The 18468-nt window shown below is 46.4% G+C and overlaps 1 protein-coding gene across 4 annotated transcripts in view; it reads right to left on the bottom strand.

The window, feature by feature from the left end:
• Window positions 1–18468, bottom strand: part of NTRK3 (neurotrophic tyrosine kinase, receptor, type 3) — a 385977-nt gene that overhangs the window by 56299 nt on the left and 311210 nt on the right. For all 4 annotated transcript variants that reach the window (XM_011948342.1, XM_011948343.1, XM_011948344.1 and 1 more), the window contains one exon: window positions 6928–7058. In XM_011948342.1, the coding sequence (XP_011803732.1) occupies window positions 6928–7058 (131 nt within the window). The remainder of the gene's footprint in view (window positions 1–6927; window positions 7059–18468) is intronic.

Raw genomic sequence — 18468 nt, 5'->3', positions numbered from 1 at the left:
TCTCAGATACACTCAGGGCCAGGCAGAGTCCTACAAAGTCCTAGTGCAAGATGGAAAGGAGCATCTGGGGGCCACCAGAACGCCACCATTCAGCCTCTGTCAGGGTGAAAACTCAAGTGTGAGAAATAGGTGCAAACCAGGCCACTTCCTGTAGGGCCAAGGAGGATGAATATACCCAGGCAGATTGTAAGTTGTGTATGTGGATTTCCCAGCACCAGAAGGGGACTACAAGACCAAAGACGAAGCCTTTGAGCACATCTGAAGGACCTTGGTTACGGCACTGCCATGGGCACAGCAATGCTGGCTAGATGGACAATGGTCTATGAAGAGGAGGGGCCCTTTCTGCACGAGGAGCAGCTTATGTAGGTGGGCGCCCCCATTTCTCCCTATGAGGCCAGAAGAATATTTGGCCAAATGGGGCCAAACATTCAGTTGCTTCAACTGACACACTTTAGTAACCTCAAGAGACACAACACAAGGCAATGAGGAAGTGAGTGTAACATTGGCTCACCATTTTCAGGGGAGTGACAATCTAGACAGACTAGAGATTGCTTTGCATTTTCTCTGCTAGGCATCTGGCTTTTTAAGGCTGACAGGTCCCTCCTATAGATCATGCAAGTACCAAAACATCTCCCTCACCAGACATCTTTCTCCTGTCCCTGCAGCCCCATTATCTGAAATCTGTAGGGCTTCCCTGGTTCTAGCACTGCAGTAGTGTGAATATGCCAAAAGAGATGTATCTAGGGGGTCCATCAAACCTCTCAGCCCTTAGCACACATCAGAAATGATGGACTGTTAGCATGAAAGGAGCCCTAGACATCATCTACTCCTACCTGCTCATTTCTGGAGTTGGAGAAACTGAGGCTGAACCTGTCCAGGAATCAGCTCACATTCACACTAATTAAATGACAGGCACTTACAGTTTGACTGGACCTGAGTACTCTCTTTGTGGACCTCACAGTGCCCCAAAGTTCAGTAGCAATGCCTCTAGGGTCATCAAGTGGAGGTGTGGTCTTCCAGCCAGAGATGAAGCCCCCCTCAACTTCAACCAGCACCACCTTCATTCTTTTTAAAATTTGAAGGCTTCATAGAAATATTGCTTGATTAAATGAATCTATGGCTGACAAAAATGTTGAAAGTTATCTAGCGTAACTTTCCCATTTTACAGATGAGATAACTGGGGTTCAGGATGGGGAAGTAACTTGCCAAAGATCACGTAACCAGTAACAGCTTGGGTCTGGCACCCAGGACACTTTCCTGCCCAGCACCCCTGCCTGAATTAATTTATGGGATAAATTAGTCACTAGGCAGCTCCCCAAGAGAATGGTGGGCAGAGGAATAAAAGGATGTGAAAGTATAGAGGAGAGGGTCAGGAAAGGGGTGTGGCATTGGCTGCCAGCAGAGTGGCTGGGCCCAGTGAAGGTGCCAGGCTTGAGGATAGGGCAAGGACATTTGATCAGCCCATTGCTGATTTTTACCAGACCTGATTCTATGTGTTCTCCACTTCAACTCTGGCTGATTGCTCTGCGAACCTACCTAACAACAAACGAATAGGATGTAATGTCCACCTACATCCAGAACAAAGACATTTGAGAAGTCAGAGAGTCATGGTGAGAGAGAGTCTCTCCTAGGGACCCAGCTCCCAGCAGCAGCCCTGAGCTGAATGGGCTAGGTCATGGGTATTGGATGATGCAGAGTGATTTATTTGTTAAGAAGGAGGAGGAGAGGAAGAGGAGGAGGAGGAGGAAGAAGAAGAAGAAGAAGAGGAAGAGGAAGAGGAAAAAAGAAGGAGGAGAAGGAGGAGGAGGAGAAGAAGAAGAAGGAGAAGGAGAAGGAGGAGGAGGAGGAGGAGAAGGAAGAGGAGGAGGAGGAGAAGAAGAAGAAGAAAAGGAACCCAGCATGGTTGGGATGGGAGAATATAAAGATTTATGTTGAATGCTGGATTTATGAGAGGGAAAAGTAGATCAAATTTGGGGCCAGTCAAATGGCCTCTCTCCATCTCTTTAAATCATTCTCTCCCACAGTCTGGACGTCAGTGACAGCCCTGGGATATTTCTATTCTCAGCTCTCAGGCAGCACCAGCCAGCGCCCCCCTAGGCTGGCACCCAGCACTGTAAGGCAGAGATGGGTTCCTCATTCGGGAGATGAACACAAAGCAACCATCATCACTTTCAGTCTTCCACATCCCTTCTCCATGCTTTCAAAGTGGGCTTTCCAGCTCTTGAGTCAAACCTGAAATTCTTACCTAATATAGCAACTAGGCTTGGGAGCTGCCAGTGGCCCCATTCCCAGGTATTGATGCAATTAGAACAGAGGTGACAGGAGGAGAATAATGAGGAGGAAAATATGGCCAGTGACTCTCTGGCCCCTCTCAGTGGGGTCCACATTTAGTATCTTCATGGCTGGGAAACCTCAAAATGGGTCACCAGTGAGTGGCATGGGAAAGAACCAATTTATCATAGCCACTAACTGTCAGTGTAGAGACATGCATCTTGCCAAGAGGTCTCTGAAGCTGGGGAAGTTCCTGGCTCAGGCCTTTGTATGGTATCTTTAGTACAAAAAGGAGAGCTAGAATTTGCCTTCCTTCTCTCCCTCTCTTTCTTCCAAAGTTTGTGGACATTTCCCTTTCTTATCTTCCCCTCAACATGCACCAGCTGTCATGTCCACTCTGCCTTGGGGAGAGGGTTTCAGTAAGGCTGTTTATTTGGATGGAAGGGAAATAGGCTAGATGGCAAGAACACAACCTTTCAACAGCTCCCAACTCTTCCCTGGGTCATTCAGCATCTTCATGTTGTCCAAATCCTGCTGCCCTCCATCTTACTGTCTTTTTTTTTTTTTTTAGGGGGAGATATCTCAAAGGATGTTCAGTTTCAGATTTCATTAATATCCTGAAATTCATTTTTATGATATATATATGATATACACACATTCCTAAATGTTCTAAATCCTAAGTGGTCAAACACACACACAAACACAGACACAAACACACACACACACGCACACCAATCAACCCCCTTTCATTATATCATCTTTCTTTTACTGACTCGAAATCCACTGCCACTTCCTTTGGGTGACAGTCTCACACAACTCTACCAGGAAAGAAGATGGGTAGTTATTACATACAAGGATGCCCCTCTCTCATCTGTCTTCCTGGCTTAAAACTGGCCATTGGCTTCCCAGTGTTTATAGGATAAAATCCAAACTCCTTAACACAGTCATGGACTTTATAAGGTGTGGTCTCCCCATCTCTCTTTGCCTCCTCTCCTCACACACACTCCTCCCGCCTCATTTATTACACTCCAGTCTCATGACCTTTCCGTACCCTCCAAGATTTTCTCTGCCTCAGGGCCTTTGGTGCTCCTTTGGCCAGAAAACTCTCCACTGAGCTGTGTCTACATGACAGCCCAGATTAGTTGGCACTGCCTATGACCTCTGCAGAGCATGAGATCCTGAATACTCCCTGCTAGCTGGATACCCAGGGAAATACTTCTGTCCCACAGAGGGGTTTACCAAGAGTCGTCTGTGATTGTTCCCAAACTCATTCATAACAACTAAACCTACTAATGTAATTACTTAATGTAATGAAATGCTCTAGAAACCAATGAAATATGAGTGTATATTGGGGAGTTTTTATGGAAGCTAGGATGAATGCTTTTTAAAAAACCTGCTAAAGGTCAGTGATTAAAAATACTGTTACGAGTAGAAGGAAAAAGCATAAAAACAGGGAAAACAGTAAAAATCTGACATTCTGCACTCAGATTGTTTCACAAATGTTTTAAGCTCCTGCTTCAATTTAAAGTACTTGAAAGTGGAAACTGTGACTACTCAAAACAAAAACCAAAACACCCTTCAAGCCAAAAGGAACCCATAAGCTGAAGTTCAGATATATTGTAAGAAATATAATGCTAAATCCAAATGACTAATATTATCAAAAACCAGGACATAAATTTCCTGAAGATAAATCAATTTTATTAGAATAGCTCAAAAAGATTTTTAAATAAGTAAATGCTCAAAAAGAGTGAAGAAATACATTTTCTAAAGAAAACAAGAAGGCATGCCACAAGAAGGGGGAGAAATAAAATTAAGGTAACAAAATTAAGAACCGATTAGATATCTTGGAAATAAAATATATGGTCATTGAAGTGAAAACAAAAACCTCCACAGACAGGAAAAGCTCTAGACCACATAAAACCACATGAAGAATTCATGAATTAGAAGACCACTGAGGTTCACCCAGGACAGAGTATGAAATGACAGAGAAAAAAAAAGGAAAAGTGGGGAGAAGGATCTCATTCCCTCCTCTGTGAAGGAAGGGGTTGCCTGGGTTTGAATGCTGTGTAAATGTTCTGTTTGTCTAATGATGATTTCAGAGTGGCACCACTTATTTAACGGTTCATGCATGATGTTATTTTAATGTCACACTTATACTACACATATATGCACATTATGTCCTGTACCATACTGCTCCCTCTCCCCAGCAGGCTGTAAGCACCTTAAAAATAGGCTGCAGTTTGTGCTGCTTTGTTTGTACCATAGCAACTGCTGGGCAAAACATTCTTGCCAATTGATTTGGGAAAACTTTATCTTGGGTTATACTTGTATGTGTTCTCTAGAAGTACAAAATCACTCTGCATCAACATGAGAACCAACTCAAAAGGAAGGATCCTGCAAAAAAAAAAAAGAGTGGAATCTAAGGAGGGGAGGAAGTAGGAAACACCACTTCCAAGATGTTCTCTGGAGGACATAGGCATCTTTTCCAGGCTGACCACTAGGCAGATCCACTGAGTGACACATGGTGTAAAATCCCAGAGGGTTCATCTCCTCAAGGCCCCCAGATCCAAGGAAAGAAGGAAATCCTTTTAAAACGATGGGAACAGAAACACATTTTCTGCATTACTCAGTCTGGGTACTGCCCCTTAATGCCAGACCATGCAGAGAAACATTTCCCAGGGTTTTCAGTCATCATTTCATTCTCTGCTGAAAGTGCAAAAATGTTCAGTTCATTCACCAGTCCCCAGATGGATGCTGGAACACCCTGTGGATTAGTGTTATCTTATATATTAAAAATGCCAGGGCAGTGCAGATCCTAAGTTTAGGGACAACATTAGAAACCTTTCTATGTCCCTCCTCCAAGCTCTTTGAAGACACCCTTGCTCATCTGACCATCTCATGTCTACAGAGACACACTGAGCAAGTTTATTTACAGGATGTACAGCAATCATAATCATTAGTCTTTTAGGATGCAATACTCTTATTTATTTTCTAGAGCAGAGTTCAGCAAACTCTGCTTATTTTGTTAATAAAAAAAGTTATTGGAAAATAGCCGCCCTCATTAGTTAATGTATTGTTATGCTGCTTTCTAACAACACGGGCAGAGTTGCAATGGAGAGTTATAAGGCCCTCAAAGTCTAAAATATTTACCTTTAGAGAAAAAGTTTGGTGACTCCTATTCTAGATAGTCAATGCAAGCTTGGCAGGTCATACATCTTATATCTAAGCACATTCAGTAATATCAACATCAATGACAATGATGATGATAGAAACAAATGCCAACTACTTTTTATTGAGTCTTTACTAAGCCCCAAGCAGTGCATTACGAATTTTAGACACATTGTGTAATTTAATCCCCAATATTCTAAGGAGAGGATATTATTATAGCTATTATACAGATAAGGAAATTGAGGCCTGAAGAAGTTGAGTGTCTTGTGAAACTTCCCATAGCTAGCTTATCAGTGGTAGAACTGGGATTTGCACCCAGGCTCTTTGATGCCCATGCTATGCCTGCACTGTACTGCCTTCATTCTTGAGGTCATTTGCCCTCTGTGGACAGAAACAATCTGTAGATATACAAGACTAAGAATACAGAGACCCAAAAGTTGCAGAAACAAGAACTGCCTTTGTGATCCCTCAATGGTAAGGATTGGACCATTCTGAGGTCTGAGTGAATGTCTTCATGGGGAGCCATATCTCTGACATTGGTCGGCCCACATCTCAGGACACTGCATACTCTACAGTGGCCTCAGAAGCCTGCTCACTGCATGCAATGAAGCCACTCCGGACTCCAGAGAAGGGCTCCAGAGATCTGTGCATGTCTCCATGAGGCTACCTGATTCTTGTTTATGTTAACCATGTTCAAAGATTTGTCCAGCATTGGTTTACAAAGAGAAGCTGTTGACTGCTGGGTGGAAGAGTCTGGAAGGGTAACCAGTAGTAGCAAAGCCCCTTCTCTCCTACCCCAAGCAACTCAGCTCCTGCCGCAAATCTGCCATGTGTTTTGGCAACACAGAAGCCCTGTGGTTAAGGGTGCCCTCCAGCAGCTGCCAGGAAGAAGTTTATCCCAGGCATGCTGCCCCTTGGGGTCTGAACCTGGACCTCATGGGAAGTACCTAAGAATTTCTGCAACCTCCCTCACTATTCTCCCAGTACTAACTCCCTGCCTCCCCGCCATACCCCCTCCCCCAACATCTTCTTCTATTCTCAGTGATGTTTGTGCCCTTGGGAAGTGGTTACCCAGTCCTCCTTAAACAGCCCACGCTACAACAGCTCAACTCCTGAGAAATGGCCATGTGACTTTCCAGGCACAGACAGCACGTCCTGTAAAGCTACTACATGGTGGAGGGTGGAGTGTGGAGGGCCTGCCCTGGGACAGAGGTAACCACAGGGCCACCAGAAAAGGACCAGGGTCATTTACAAGAATAAACTTGCTCCCTAGGAATAGCCCCCTTAATTGCTGCAGCCCTTGACCTTGGAAGCCAAAGGAAGTTGTTGTGGTCTCTAGGAAACTTCACTGACCTTGGAACAAAGTCCTCTGATTGCATGCGAGAAAGCCAATTGAGCACTATCTTCTCAAATGGAGTGAGCCTCTTCCTTCCCTCCCTGGGCCCTCAGCCAGCCTCCTCCTGGTGCCCACATGCCTCTGGGGTTTACCTTCACAGCCACAAGCATCTTGTCCTTGGTTGGGCTGAGGTTGTAGCACTCAGCCAGGAAGACCTTTCCAAAGGCTCCCTCACCCAGTTCTCGCTTCAACACGATGTCTCTCCTCTTAATGTGCTGTACATCTGTAGGACAGGGACAAAGAGGAGGGCAGCAAATCAGTCCTCATTTGGTGACATAGGGAGACAGAAGAGTACAGAGGTCTAGAGTGGAAAATTTGGTTCTGAGCCCATAGCAGGCAAAGGCAAACTCCAGCACCCCAACTTTAGCAAAAAACCTGACATCCTTCTGTGGTTTGAGAGTATGGGCCAGAATCAAATTTCAGTCCTGTCCCTGAATAACTCCTAACCCCTCTAAACCACCGCATCGTCTGCTGGCAAATGGAGTTAGTAGTTAATGCACAGGATTCTGGCCTTAATTAGCCAGAGTTATTGGAGATAGCACAAAGCAGTCTCCACAGTTTTGTGCACTTGAATCCCCTGGGAATCTTGTCATAATGAAGAATCTAATCCAGTGGGTCTGAGAATCTATATTTCTAACAAACTCCCAGGTCATGTCCACCTGCTGTTGGTCGCACTTCGAAAAGCAAAGTTTCCAGGGTACGAGCGAGAATCAGGTTGGAATCCTGGCTCCACTCCATTACCAGTTTTTTGAGCTTGGGAAAGTTATTTAGCCTCAGAGCCTCAATTTTCTCAACTGTAAAATGGGATTAACAAGAACAATTTCCTTGCTGAATTCTTGTGAAGATTAAATGAGATAATCCATATAAAGAGCTTGGCCCAGGGCTGAGGACAAAATAAAGACATAGAAGATATAGACACACGCATGCACACATGCACACACACACACACACATACACACACGCAAAGACACACTGGTTTTTGTGGTAACATAAAGGCTGTAGTGACCCCATCACAGTGCCTGGTTCATGACAGAGACTTCTAAGGGGTAGCTAAGATTATCTGGGGGAAACCTCTACTTAGCCAACCCTTCTCTGAAAGAGAGAAAGACCAATGAGACCACAAAAGGCAAGTTCAGAGTCCATCCAAGAACAAGGGTGTGTGCAGAGAGAAGGGTTGCCCCTGCCTCTGCTAATTTAGCAACCTAATTGAGGTCTGCCTGCCTGCAGAAAGCAGAGCTGTAACCTCAGCCCTCCCACCTATTTGGAAAGAATGCTACAAAGGAGTTGTACAAGCAGTGGGCTGGTGATGAAAGGAGCAAACCGATTACTCACTGACCTTTACATTAATTGTTCACCAGGCAGAAGCCCATTAAATACCTGTATTCACATTACGAAGAGCATTGCAGAGCCAAAACGTGGATTATCCCAAGTGACTTTGTAGAGAAATGAAAGCTGCAGATCCTGGGCCAAGGCAGATCATCCCCGTAAGTGAGGAGACATAACAGGGACAGAGGGGCATGGCTGGAAGCCTTGGGGTACTGTTTTGTTGGTTTGGGGATTCCTTCAAGAATAAACTATAGGAATCTTTTTTTCCCCCATCAGAGTCCTTGGTATCCCCACAGTGTCCCAGATGATCTGCCTAGTAAGGATTTGCAGGAGGAAGCATTTACAGACTATGATTTTCTCCTCCCACCAGGACAGACCTGCACATTAACAGCTGCTGGTGAACACTCCTCCCAAGCCACAGGCTGCAATGTGGCTGCTATGCACTGCAAGGCTATGCCCCAGTCTTTACAGGGAGGGGATTAAAATTGGTTCCCTTCTTCACACTTCTTGTCTCTGTTTCTCAGCCTCTGAGGAATGATATTTGTTGACTTTGGAAGGCAAGGCTAAAGAGACTCCTGCTGCAAGAAAATAGGAAGTCAGGCCCTCTCTCGGGAGGCCACCCGCTCCTGCTACCTAATCATCCCCATGTGACTAGGGATGACACAGGGGTTCTGCAAGTTGAATGTCCTGACATGGCCTGGGAGTGAAGACAGGGCTCACAATGGCAGCTGTACAATGTCAAGCCCACATCTCTGAACACGCCGGCACTGGGAAGACCTGGGAAGCCACAGGTGCTTGTGTCAAGACCGGGATCCTCCAAGAACTTGTGCGCCTCACAGAACAACAACAACAAAATCTTGGGTCTCAGATTTCTCACCTGTAAAATGGGTATGGGGAGAACAGCACGAGTTTAACTTACCTATTACCTGAGCATGGAAGTTTGTAAATCTTTAAGTCCTCCAAAATATAGGCTCTGTTTTGGCATTTTCATTATTCTATTATTTTACAAAAAGGAGAAATGAGGGCCAAGTCAGGCATCCCCACCTGGTGACTGAGCTGGGCATGGGATTCAGAGCATCAGGACATGGCAGGCTTGCCAAGTTACTGAGAGAAGAGCCCCGTTTGGCCCCAGACTCCACCCTGATCCCACCTTCCCTCTGCATTGTAATAGGAGAACTTGAGAATGCACCAAAATCACCTAGACAACTTGTTACAACAGATTGCTGGGCTCCTCCACCAGGGATTCCAATCTAGTAGGTCCAGGTTGAGGCCTGAGAATATGCATTTCTAAGTTCCCAGGTGCTGCTGGTGCAGGAACTACACTTTGAGAACCACTAGAACACAGCTTCTTTGGAGGGGTGAGAAATTAGCCAGCTGAAGAAGTTTACCTTTACAACTTGGCCTAAGCAAGTACCGTGCTCACAGTTTAGCCATGCCTCACTTCCAGAAGCCCAGGAGGAGGTGAGACGTCCTGGGCTTAGCTCCAAGGTCCTCCTTCCCTCCCTAGCTGTGTGGCCTAGATTGAGTCAAGTCCCTTCTCAGAGGCCCAACTATGCATCCATGCAATGCAGATCATGCCTATCTTGCCTTCTTATGTTCTAGAAACATCTCTACAAAGGCAAAACAATATTATAGATTTTCTTGGGTCCCTAAGTCCAACTCTGGCCTGAGAGACCTCACTGCTTCCCTCAGAACACTCACTCCCAGCTACAATGAATGCAAAACGGGAATGGAGGAGCTTTAAAGAGAACCAGACTCTGTTTTTCAGCTGCTGTGCCTCAGTCACGTCTTGGAACCCGTTCTTCTCCTCTCCCTCCCTCAGCAGCAAGAATCACAACCCCTGAGAGATTCAAGCAAGCCAAGTGGGAGCGGCATCCAGGGAGTGGTTTCCCAGCCCTCCCTCAACATCCCAGGAGAGCCTGGCAGCAGCTGCAAACCCCTGGCTGCAGGAGTGGGGAAGCTGTGACAGCTGTGAGCCTCGAAGGTAGCAGAGGGCAAGTGACCATATTACTGGAAGCTCATCTGCTCTCCAGGAGCATGTGAAAAAGGCCAAGCAGAAGCCTCCCGTGGGCCAAAGTGTCTTCCCAAATGTGCAAATGGACCTTTTTTCAGGGATGTGGAAATACTCAGGTGCTCAGAAGAAAATAGCCTTGACTCATTCTTGTTGTCTTCAGGGTGAAAGAATTTTGACACCAATACTTATGCTTAGCCCTGGGCAGGGTGGTGAGTGCTGGGAAGGAGCAGAAAGAGGAACGGGAAATAAGCACAGATTTTATTCGACCATAAATTCTCCCCCAGGAAAGGACTGGTTCCTCGTCATGAGGATAAGAAGCTCAACAAGGTAACCAGGGAGCTTTGGCAGAGACTGGCTGGATTAGGGCCAAACACATAAGGCAAATCACTTCCATGTGGACAACCCCATGCATCAACAAGACTGGAGACTCCAGAATACCATATGAGCAGCTTCTTTCACTGAACTTACCCAGGAAAAAGTAGGGCAAAAAGAATTAACTTGCACCCTATGTATCAACACCTACTGTGTATTCAACGCTTGATTCTCATCATAACCCTGAGAGACTGAGAGATAAGTGTTATTACACCCCTTTCACAGATGAGAAAACAGAGGCAGGGGGTAACTTGCCAAATTCACAGAGGTAAAATGCGGACAAGGAAGGACTCTCTTGTTTATGACTCCCAAATCCATGTTCTTCCCTTTACCTTAGGCTGCCTTCACTCTGTCCTCCCAGCTTTATGGCCACCAAAATGATCCAGTCCATAGATGCTTAACCCTCCATCTTCCACTACTCAGGTTTCCCTCACCCTGCTCATCCTGGAATTCTATGACAGCATCTTCCCAAGGGCAAGGGCAGGAACCCCCACTGGAAGCCTTACAGAACAAAGCCCTGGGGAGAAGGGTATATCTGGGGACAGAGTGAGAGAGGAACAGCCTGTGCTCAGGCCCTGGGGAATGATTAGAGTGAGCCATTTCACTTCTGACGTCCATGCGTCTATTTGGGTCCCTGCTTCTGCATGCTTTTAGCTCACACAGTGCTGTTCAGAGCGGCCTCTGGTGAAGCTATCTGACCCACACGCCAAAAAGTGATGGATTTTCCTAAGAGGAGAGGGCATCAATCTCCTTTTACTGCCTGGCTGACTGGCCCAGCAGAGTCTGGGTCACAAGGCTCAGACATGATGATACTGGAAGGGGAGGCAGGGAGGGGGATGAATAGCCCAGGCCGTGGGAAGACTTCCCAATCTCCAACAAAGAAGGGGCTGCTGGAGAAAGCAGGGGGCTGCTATATAACAGGAAGGGTTCTTTGGGAAATTAAAAGAGTTCCTGGGACCTTCTGACCTGGCTTTTCCCTCAATCCTTCTTGTGAGACAGCCACCAACTGGGTTCCACCAGAAGAAGCCACCTGTAGATCTTGTTCCCACAGGACAACTGGTTCATCTGACACAAGAACAGAATCAAGATTTCTGTGTTTTAGTGGCTGCTCCAAGAATTCTTTCTCTTTAGTAGGGACCAAGATAACTATTCCATATGTGTGGGATTCACTTCTGGGAGGTCTTCCAGGTCTGCAGCAAGCATGACCTAGAGCAGAATCTCTAATCCATTGAGGTCACTGGTCACCTCTGGACAGAAAACCTGAGCCCTGAGAGGTCAGTGGGCAGGCAGGGGTTATCCCTCGTCCTACTTCTGTTCCCCTTGGCTGCCCTGTGGGGTGGGAAGGGAGGCATGCACATAGCTGCTGGATACACTAACATCGCTGGACACTGAGGTGACCACTGTCAGCTTCACCTCCCTGTTCTGGGAGAATGAGGGCAGAGAGGTGGCAGGCATAAACTGCTCAGCCCTGCTGACCAGGGAGAAAGAGAAAACAAAAACACCTGTCCCAAATGGCACTGCTGAAAGACTGAAGACTGGAAAACAAACAAACAAACAAAACAGATCTCTATTGAAATCCTGACGCTCTTACTTACTAATTGAATCCTATCCTCTCCACACCTCTAGTTCCTTATCTATAGAATGGGAACATGGATATTGACTTGGCAGAATTGTTGAGAGGATGACTTAAAATTTTTAGATAATAAAGATGATACAAAATATCCAAAATATATTAGACATTTAACAGATGTGTTTCTTTCCTTTCTGATTTTCATTTCAACTAGGAGCTCAACACCTATCTTGCAAATAAAATCATGGCTTGGAAAGAAATGTGGAGAAGGATGATGATTTTCTCCTAAAATAAAATGGCACGAGCTTGCCCAGGAGTAAGCTGGCCCTGGCTCTGGTCACCAGCTCTGTCTAAGGCTGCCACCACCATGCCTGACCTCCTCCTCCTTCAGAGGGCAAAACAGTTTGCGGGAGGAGGTTGGTCAGAGGAGGTTGGAATAAAGATATCAAAAGGCAGAGACAGCCACCTACTCAAGATTGGTATTGATCAGTAGAGAGGAATCCGATTTCCCAGGTCGGTGGTTATAAATAACAGTGATCCTGCTGTATGCCAAGCAGCAGATTTGGTCCCCAAAGGTGAGTGTGTGCACTCAGTCACACTCAGATTGCCTTAACAGAAATTTGTTTGCCACCTCGGTGCTTTGGCTAATTATTGTCTTGGGAACCATGGGTGTGGACAGGACTGAGACAGTCCTTCTCTGAAGGTGGTGACTTAAGAGGCTCAGAAGCAGCCCCCTGCCATCACCAGCAGCCCTGAGGGCTGACCCCTAGTGGGAGCTCCTAACTATCCTGCCCTCCCCTCTTCCCCGGCTCATGTTGATACTCGGTTCCTAACTGGTTCCTGTCCTCATCACTGAGACCTCCCAGGTCTTTCCCTTGTGGATTCCATCTCGCTCTGCACTGGTCTCTTTTAGCTTATTGTTATCCCTTTGTGCCCTCATTAATAATAAAAATAACTGCCATCAATTGAGCACTTATCCTGAGCCAGATACCAGGCTGAGCACATGACATCTTTACAGCTCTGTCTTTTGTGTTTTTTGTTGTTGTTGTTGTTGTTTTTTCTTGAGACAGAGTCTTGCTCTGTCGCCCAGGCTGGAGTGCAATGGCACAATCTGGGCTCACTGCAACCTCCACCTCCCAGGTTCAATTCTGCCTCAGCCTCCCGAGTAGCTGGGATTTCAGGCATGTGCCACCACACCTGGTAAATTTTTGTATTTTTAGTAGAGACGGCATTTCTCCATGTTGGCCAGGCTGGTCTCAAACTCCTGACCTCAGGTGATTCACCCGCCTCAGCCTTCCAAAGTGCTAGGAGTACAGGCGTGAGCCACCGTGCCCGGCCCTACAACTCTCTTAAACATAATATGTTGCTGCTGTCCCCATGCTACAGATGAGGGGGCTGAAGCTCAAGGTGGTTAAGTAACTTTCCCAAGATCCCCTAGCTGTTAGAGGTGTCCTGTGGGACTCTAAAGGCTGTGCTGAGCCTCTAGACATCCTTTAATCATGACAGCCCCCTTCAACCCTTGCAACCCCCACTTCAGAGAGAGGCTTTGCTTTCTGCACTGGCATCAGTACTTGGTAGAAACCACTAACATCTGTAAAGAGAGAGTGTGTCACCTTATCCTGGAACCTATTCTTGCTACCCTTGATTGCCACCACCTAAGCTCAATGTGAGCCACCAGGATGACATTTGAAGATAAAGCCAGCACCAGAATGCAGAAATCCAAGATCTCACTGCCCCACCCAGAAACAGAGTTTCCAGGATCTTAGGCTCACCCATTGCAAGGTGAGTCCTGAGGGTGACTACATGCAGGAGGGAGGAGGGAGATTCTTGGCAGGAGAAGGGGGAAGAGGAAACAGGGTGAGGAAGGGAGGATCTGTGAGAAGTGTGTGTTTTCTCTGCACTAACCAGACCCTAGGGTCTCTGCCTGCCAAAAAGGCTCAGAAGAAAACATTAATTCAATACCACACATTTAATTACACATGAAATGGAATGTCTTTAAATGGAAAAGAATAACATTCCTGGAGCTCCAACTGTGGGTGTTTGAAGTGGCAGGAGGGAGAAAAAGGGCCAGCTTTGAACCTTTGAGGGGGAAGGAGACCACCAAGAGGGCAGGGCCCTGCCTGAGCTCAAAATACAAATTTCTGCTAGCCCTCACAGAACTGCCCTCACACTTTCTCCTGGCCTCCTGGCTGGGTCTCACCTCACACCTTCTATGAATGGCAAGCAAGAGAAGCTAATTGCATACGGTATTGCAAAAGAGCATAGCCAGGCAAGCATGTGCCCTGGCCAGCTACAGGCCCTTTGTAGGGGTCTCCAGCCAACCCAGTCAGTTCTCCACCTGGACAGAAGAGTAGAGCATGGCTAAACTATTCAAACCACCACTTCTGCAGAGCCATCCCTGGATGATTTATAGACTATGAGAAAAAAGAGCATCTCCTGGTTTCCTGTAAAGGACCTTTCTAAGAGAAGACATTTTGAAGGCTGGAGATCTAAGAGAAAAACTGCAGAATTTTTTTAGAGGTCTAGAATTTAGAAATTATTAATCAAGGCCAGGTGCAGTAGCTCACACCTGTAATCTCAGCACTTTGGGAGGCTGAGGCGGGTTGATCACTTGAGGTCAGGAGTTCAAGACCGGCCTGGCCGACATGGTGAAACCCCATCTCTGCTAAAAATACAAAAATTATCCACTTGTAGTGCCATGTGCTTGTAATCCCAGCTACTCGGGAAGCTGAAGGAGGAGAATCGCTTGAACCTGGGAGGCGACGATTGCGGTGAGCTGAGATGGCACCACTGCACTCCAGCCTGGGTGACAGAGCAAGACTGTCTCAAAAATAAATAAATAAAATAAAATTTAAAAAAGATTAATCAAATGGGGTAACAATGACTTGGGAGTGGATTGCAGGTTGAATGACCACCAGCACTGTTTGTTGCTATTGCTGCCCTGAGGCCAAGTTGACTCAGGATTTTTTACCTAAGAATAAGAACCTGGATCTTTCTGCTGGCCAGCCCATGACTCATCCTTAGGCCTTCTCTGGATTAGGGCTTCCCTCATACATTTTTTTCAGAGTTTGACATCTTTGCAAAGAGGCTCTGAAGGGTGCTGGCAGTTGCACAAGTCAAAAGGCCAAAAGTCAAAAGACATGTGTTGCTCAAGTTCATAGTCTGGGCCCAGCACAGGGCGTGAGACCAAGTAGGTACTCACCAACTATTTGATGAATGGGTGAATAAATTAAAACTCTCCCTGAAGCACTGCTAGAGACTTTAGCAGGGAAAATACTGCAAAGAGGGAGGAAGAAGGGAATCTGGGGGAGTGGCATAAAGAAAGGAAAGATGAGTGAGAATGGGAAAAGATCCAGGAAGTTCCTAAGAACAGATTTATTTATGTCCTGGCTCTGAGGAACCAAGATCGTATTGAACCAGGAGAGTACTGAGACCCACATCCTAACCCTCAGTCTCCAGCTCCCCAGACTTCTAAACAAAGCACCTCCATGTTCAGCTCTGGAGAAGCTCAGCGAACAGCAGGTCCCACTCTGAGGCACGTGTGCACCCTTAGACTAGAGGTAGCGGTCTAGGACATTGAGACACTGTGTTCCCATCAAGATGAACACACATATAAGACACCCTGCTGTTTCTGGAAGCAGTGAAGAGAGAGGATCAGCAGAGGACTCTCTGTTCTGGGGCAATTTCCAGCTCACGTTTCCTGACACAAGAAGTTCAGAAGCTGAGGCTGAAGTTCAGAAGTGTCCCTGCTCCCCGGTGCTACCCCACTGTGCTCCCACCATGAGCTCAGACACCGACCAATACCCAGGCCCCCAATGTCAGCCTCCCTAACCACAGTATGACTGCCCTTTCATACCCAGTTTCTGGTCTCCATATTCTGTTGGCCTTTCCCGTAGCAAGAGTACCTCTGGCTTTCATTAAGCAGTGACTGCTTCAGCCAAGAATAAAGAGCAAAAGAACTCCCCAAGGAGAGCCATCTGGAATTGAGAAGTTAGGTGCTGAAAGATGAATCTCAGGCTCCGACTGAGAATCTGTCCCTCCGACAACTTGCGGGGCTCCCTCTTTCCTCTGCCTCTTCTGGCCTGACAGTGACAAACTCTCTTCAAAGTGCCCATATGAGGGTCACATCCCACCTCTCGATCTCCCCAGAGGCCTTTCTTTTCCAGCTACTACCCGGGAATACTGCCTCGGCCTCTCATCCCTGGCATCTGACTCTGTCCCCCAAGCCCTCCTTGTGATGTCACGTTCTCATCAGAACACACAGAGCACAATGTGCTAAAGGCTGTCCCTTCCAGTGCCAGAGCTCTGGGCCAAGACATAGGCTGCAGGGCACTGGAGCCATGAGATGCAGCTCCATGTAGAAAGTCTTGAGGTCAGGAAGAGAAACACCTGTGAGGACCACAGGGTGAACCATAGAAGGGGAGACCAGAGGATCCCAGTCACCCATTCACAGGACACACCATTGGCCTTGACAACTACCCACAACCATGGGTCCAAGAGAAAACTGAGCTGCTTCCGGCAGGAGAAGGAGAAAGGGCATTATTTGATCTGTGTAAGAGAGGCAGCAGCACCCCCCAAAATGCAACAGACACAAAGAAAAGAAGAAAGGACAGGAAGGGGACCTTGGGAGCAAACAACAGGATCAGAGTAAGAGGACCCAGAAAGAACATGGCTTTGGAATGAGGCAAAACTGGGTATAAATTCATACTCAAGGACACATCCTCAGAGGCGGCATTTGGCAATTTACTGAACCAGCCTCAAATGTTGTTTTAAGGAGTGAAATTAAGAAAACATCCACCTCATTGACTTGCCATGAGGATTCAGGAAAATTATGTGTACAGTCACACATTTGGAGCATGTTGAAGGAGCTAATGCCCATAAAAGTTTAGGAAGGAATATGCCAATTTCTTCCTCTCACCTGCTCAAACCTGCAAGGATCCTCACTGATTATTGTTACTGTTATTAAAGTGCTTACTGCGTGGTGTTTTGATATCTTTAAATGAAGTAAGAGATTGAGTGTTGAAAACAGTTGGGAGGCACATAGTAGGTGCTCAATAGGCCTTAACATAAAGTATCTATGTCTTCAGGGCAGTTTTTAGTCTGATATTTAAGAATTCTGATAACCTGGCCCAAATCCCCAGGCTTCATCCTCACAAATGCGTTAAATAGATCTAACAGATGGACAGGCTGGCCATCCACTGTCCTCTGAGCAACCACATGAGCTCGTGCCTATGCATCTGTGTCCTAGCTTTCCTCCATCTGGGGTACCTGTCCCCACTTCCACTAGTAGAAATCAACCCAATCCCCAACACCGGAAATAATCCTGCGTTACCCGTAAGATAGTTTCCTGATCTTCTCTTTCTCTCCTCAGAATGTCTATTCCTTACACAAAAATAGGTGTCTTGGGACCACCTCTGCTTATTTTGTTGCCCCCTACATAAACTCACCTCCTGGACAGCTCAGAGAAAAGCAGCTCAAAGCAACCTTGCTGCCTAACCAGAGAGAGTAAGTGGTATTGGCAAAGATCAGCATTCGATTTTTATGTGATAGAATTTAGTTATACTGAGGCGTAAAATTCCAGTTCATCTGTGGACACAGGCCGAGCCCTTAGACTTCCTACATTCACCAGGTTCCAAAATAAAAGCTTGTTGGCCTGAAGAAGTCTGTTTATCCTCATTCTTTTCCCCCAGCAATGAACTTAATGATGGAAAGGATTTTAGTTAATGCACAAAGGACCCTAGGAAATGAACAGGTCACCCAGTGAGACCTTCCACAGAGACTTGGGAGGCCTTTCTGTGGAAAAGCCCAACTTTACTCTTGCTTAAAGCAGAAGGCTCAAACACCAGAGTGAAGGTGATGCCCTGCTTCTGAAGGGAATGGAAAGCAGGCCCAGAGTCCATGGAAACATAGAAACTAATATTCCCATGTGGGACCCGTAATCCTAAGGGTCTTTCTTCAAGAAAGACTTGGCCAGGTGTGGTGACTCATGCCTGTAATCCCAGCACTTTGGGAGGCTGAGGCAGGTAGATCACCTGAGGTCAGGAGTTTGAGACCAGCCTGGCCAAAATAGTGAAAGCATGTTTCTACTAAAAATTCAAAAATTAGCCGGGCATGGTGGTACACACCTGTAATCCTAGCTCCTCGGGAGGCTGAGGTGGAAGAATCACTTGAACTTGGGAGGCAGAGGTTGCAGTGAGCCGAGATGGCATCACTGCACTCCAGGTTGGGCAACAGAGCAAGATTCTATTAAAAAAAAAAGAAAAAGAAAAAGAAGAAAGAAAGAAAGAAGAAAGAAAGAAAGAGGGAAAGAAAGAAGGAAAGAAGAAAGGAAGGAAGGAAGGAATGAAGGAA

This window comes from Colobus angolensis, unplaced genomic scaffold (assembly GCF_000951035.1).
Source record: "Colobus angolensis palliatus isolate OR3802 unplaced genomic scaffold, Cang.pa_1.0 Scaffold278, whole genome shotgun sequence".
Taxonomy (NCBI): Eukaryota; Metazoa; Chordata; class Mammalia; order Primates; family Cercopithecidae; genus Colobus; species Colobus angolensis.
The sequence above is the reverse complement of the archived record's forward strand: the minus strand, read 5'-3'. Positions and strand labels throughout refer to the sequence as shown.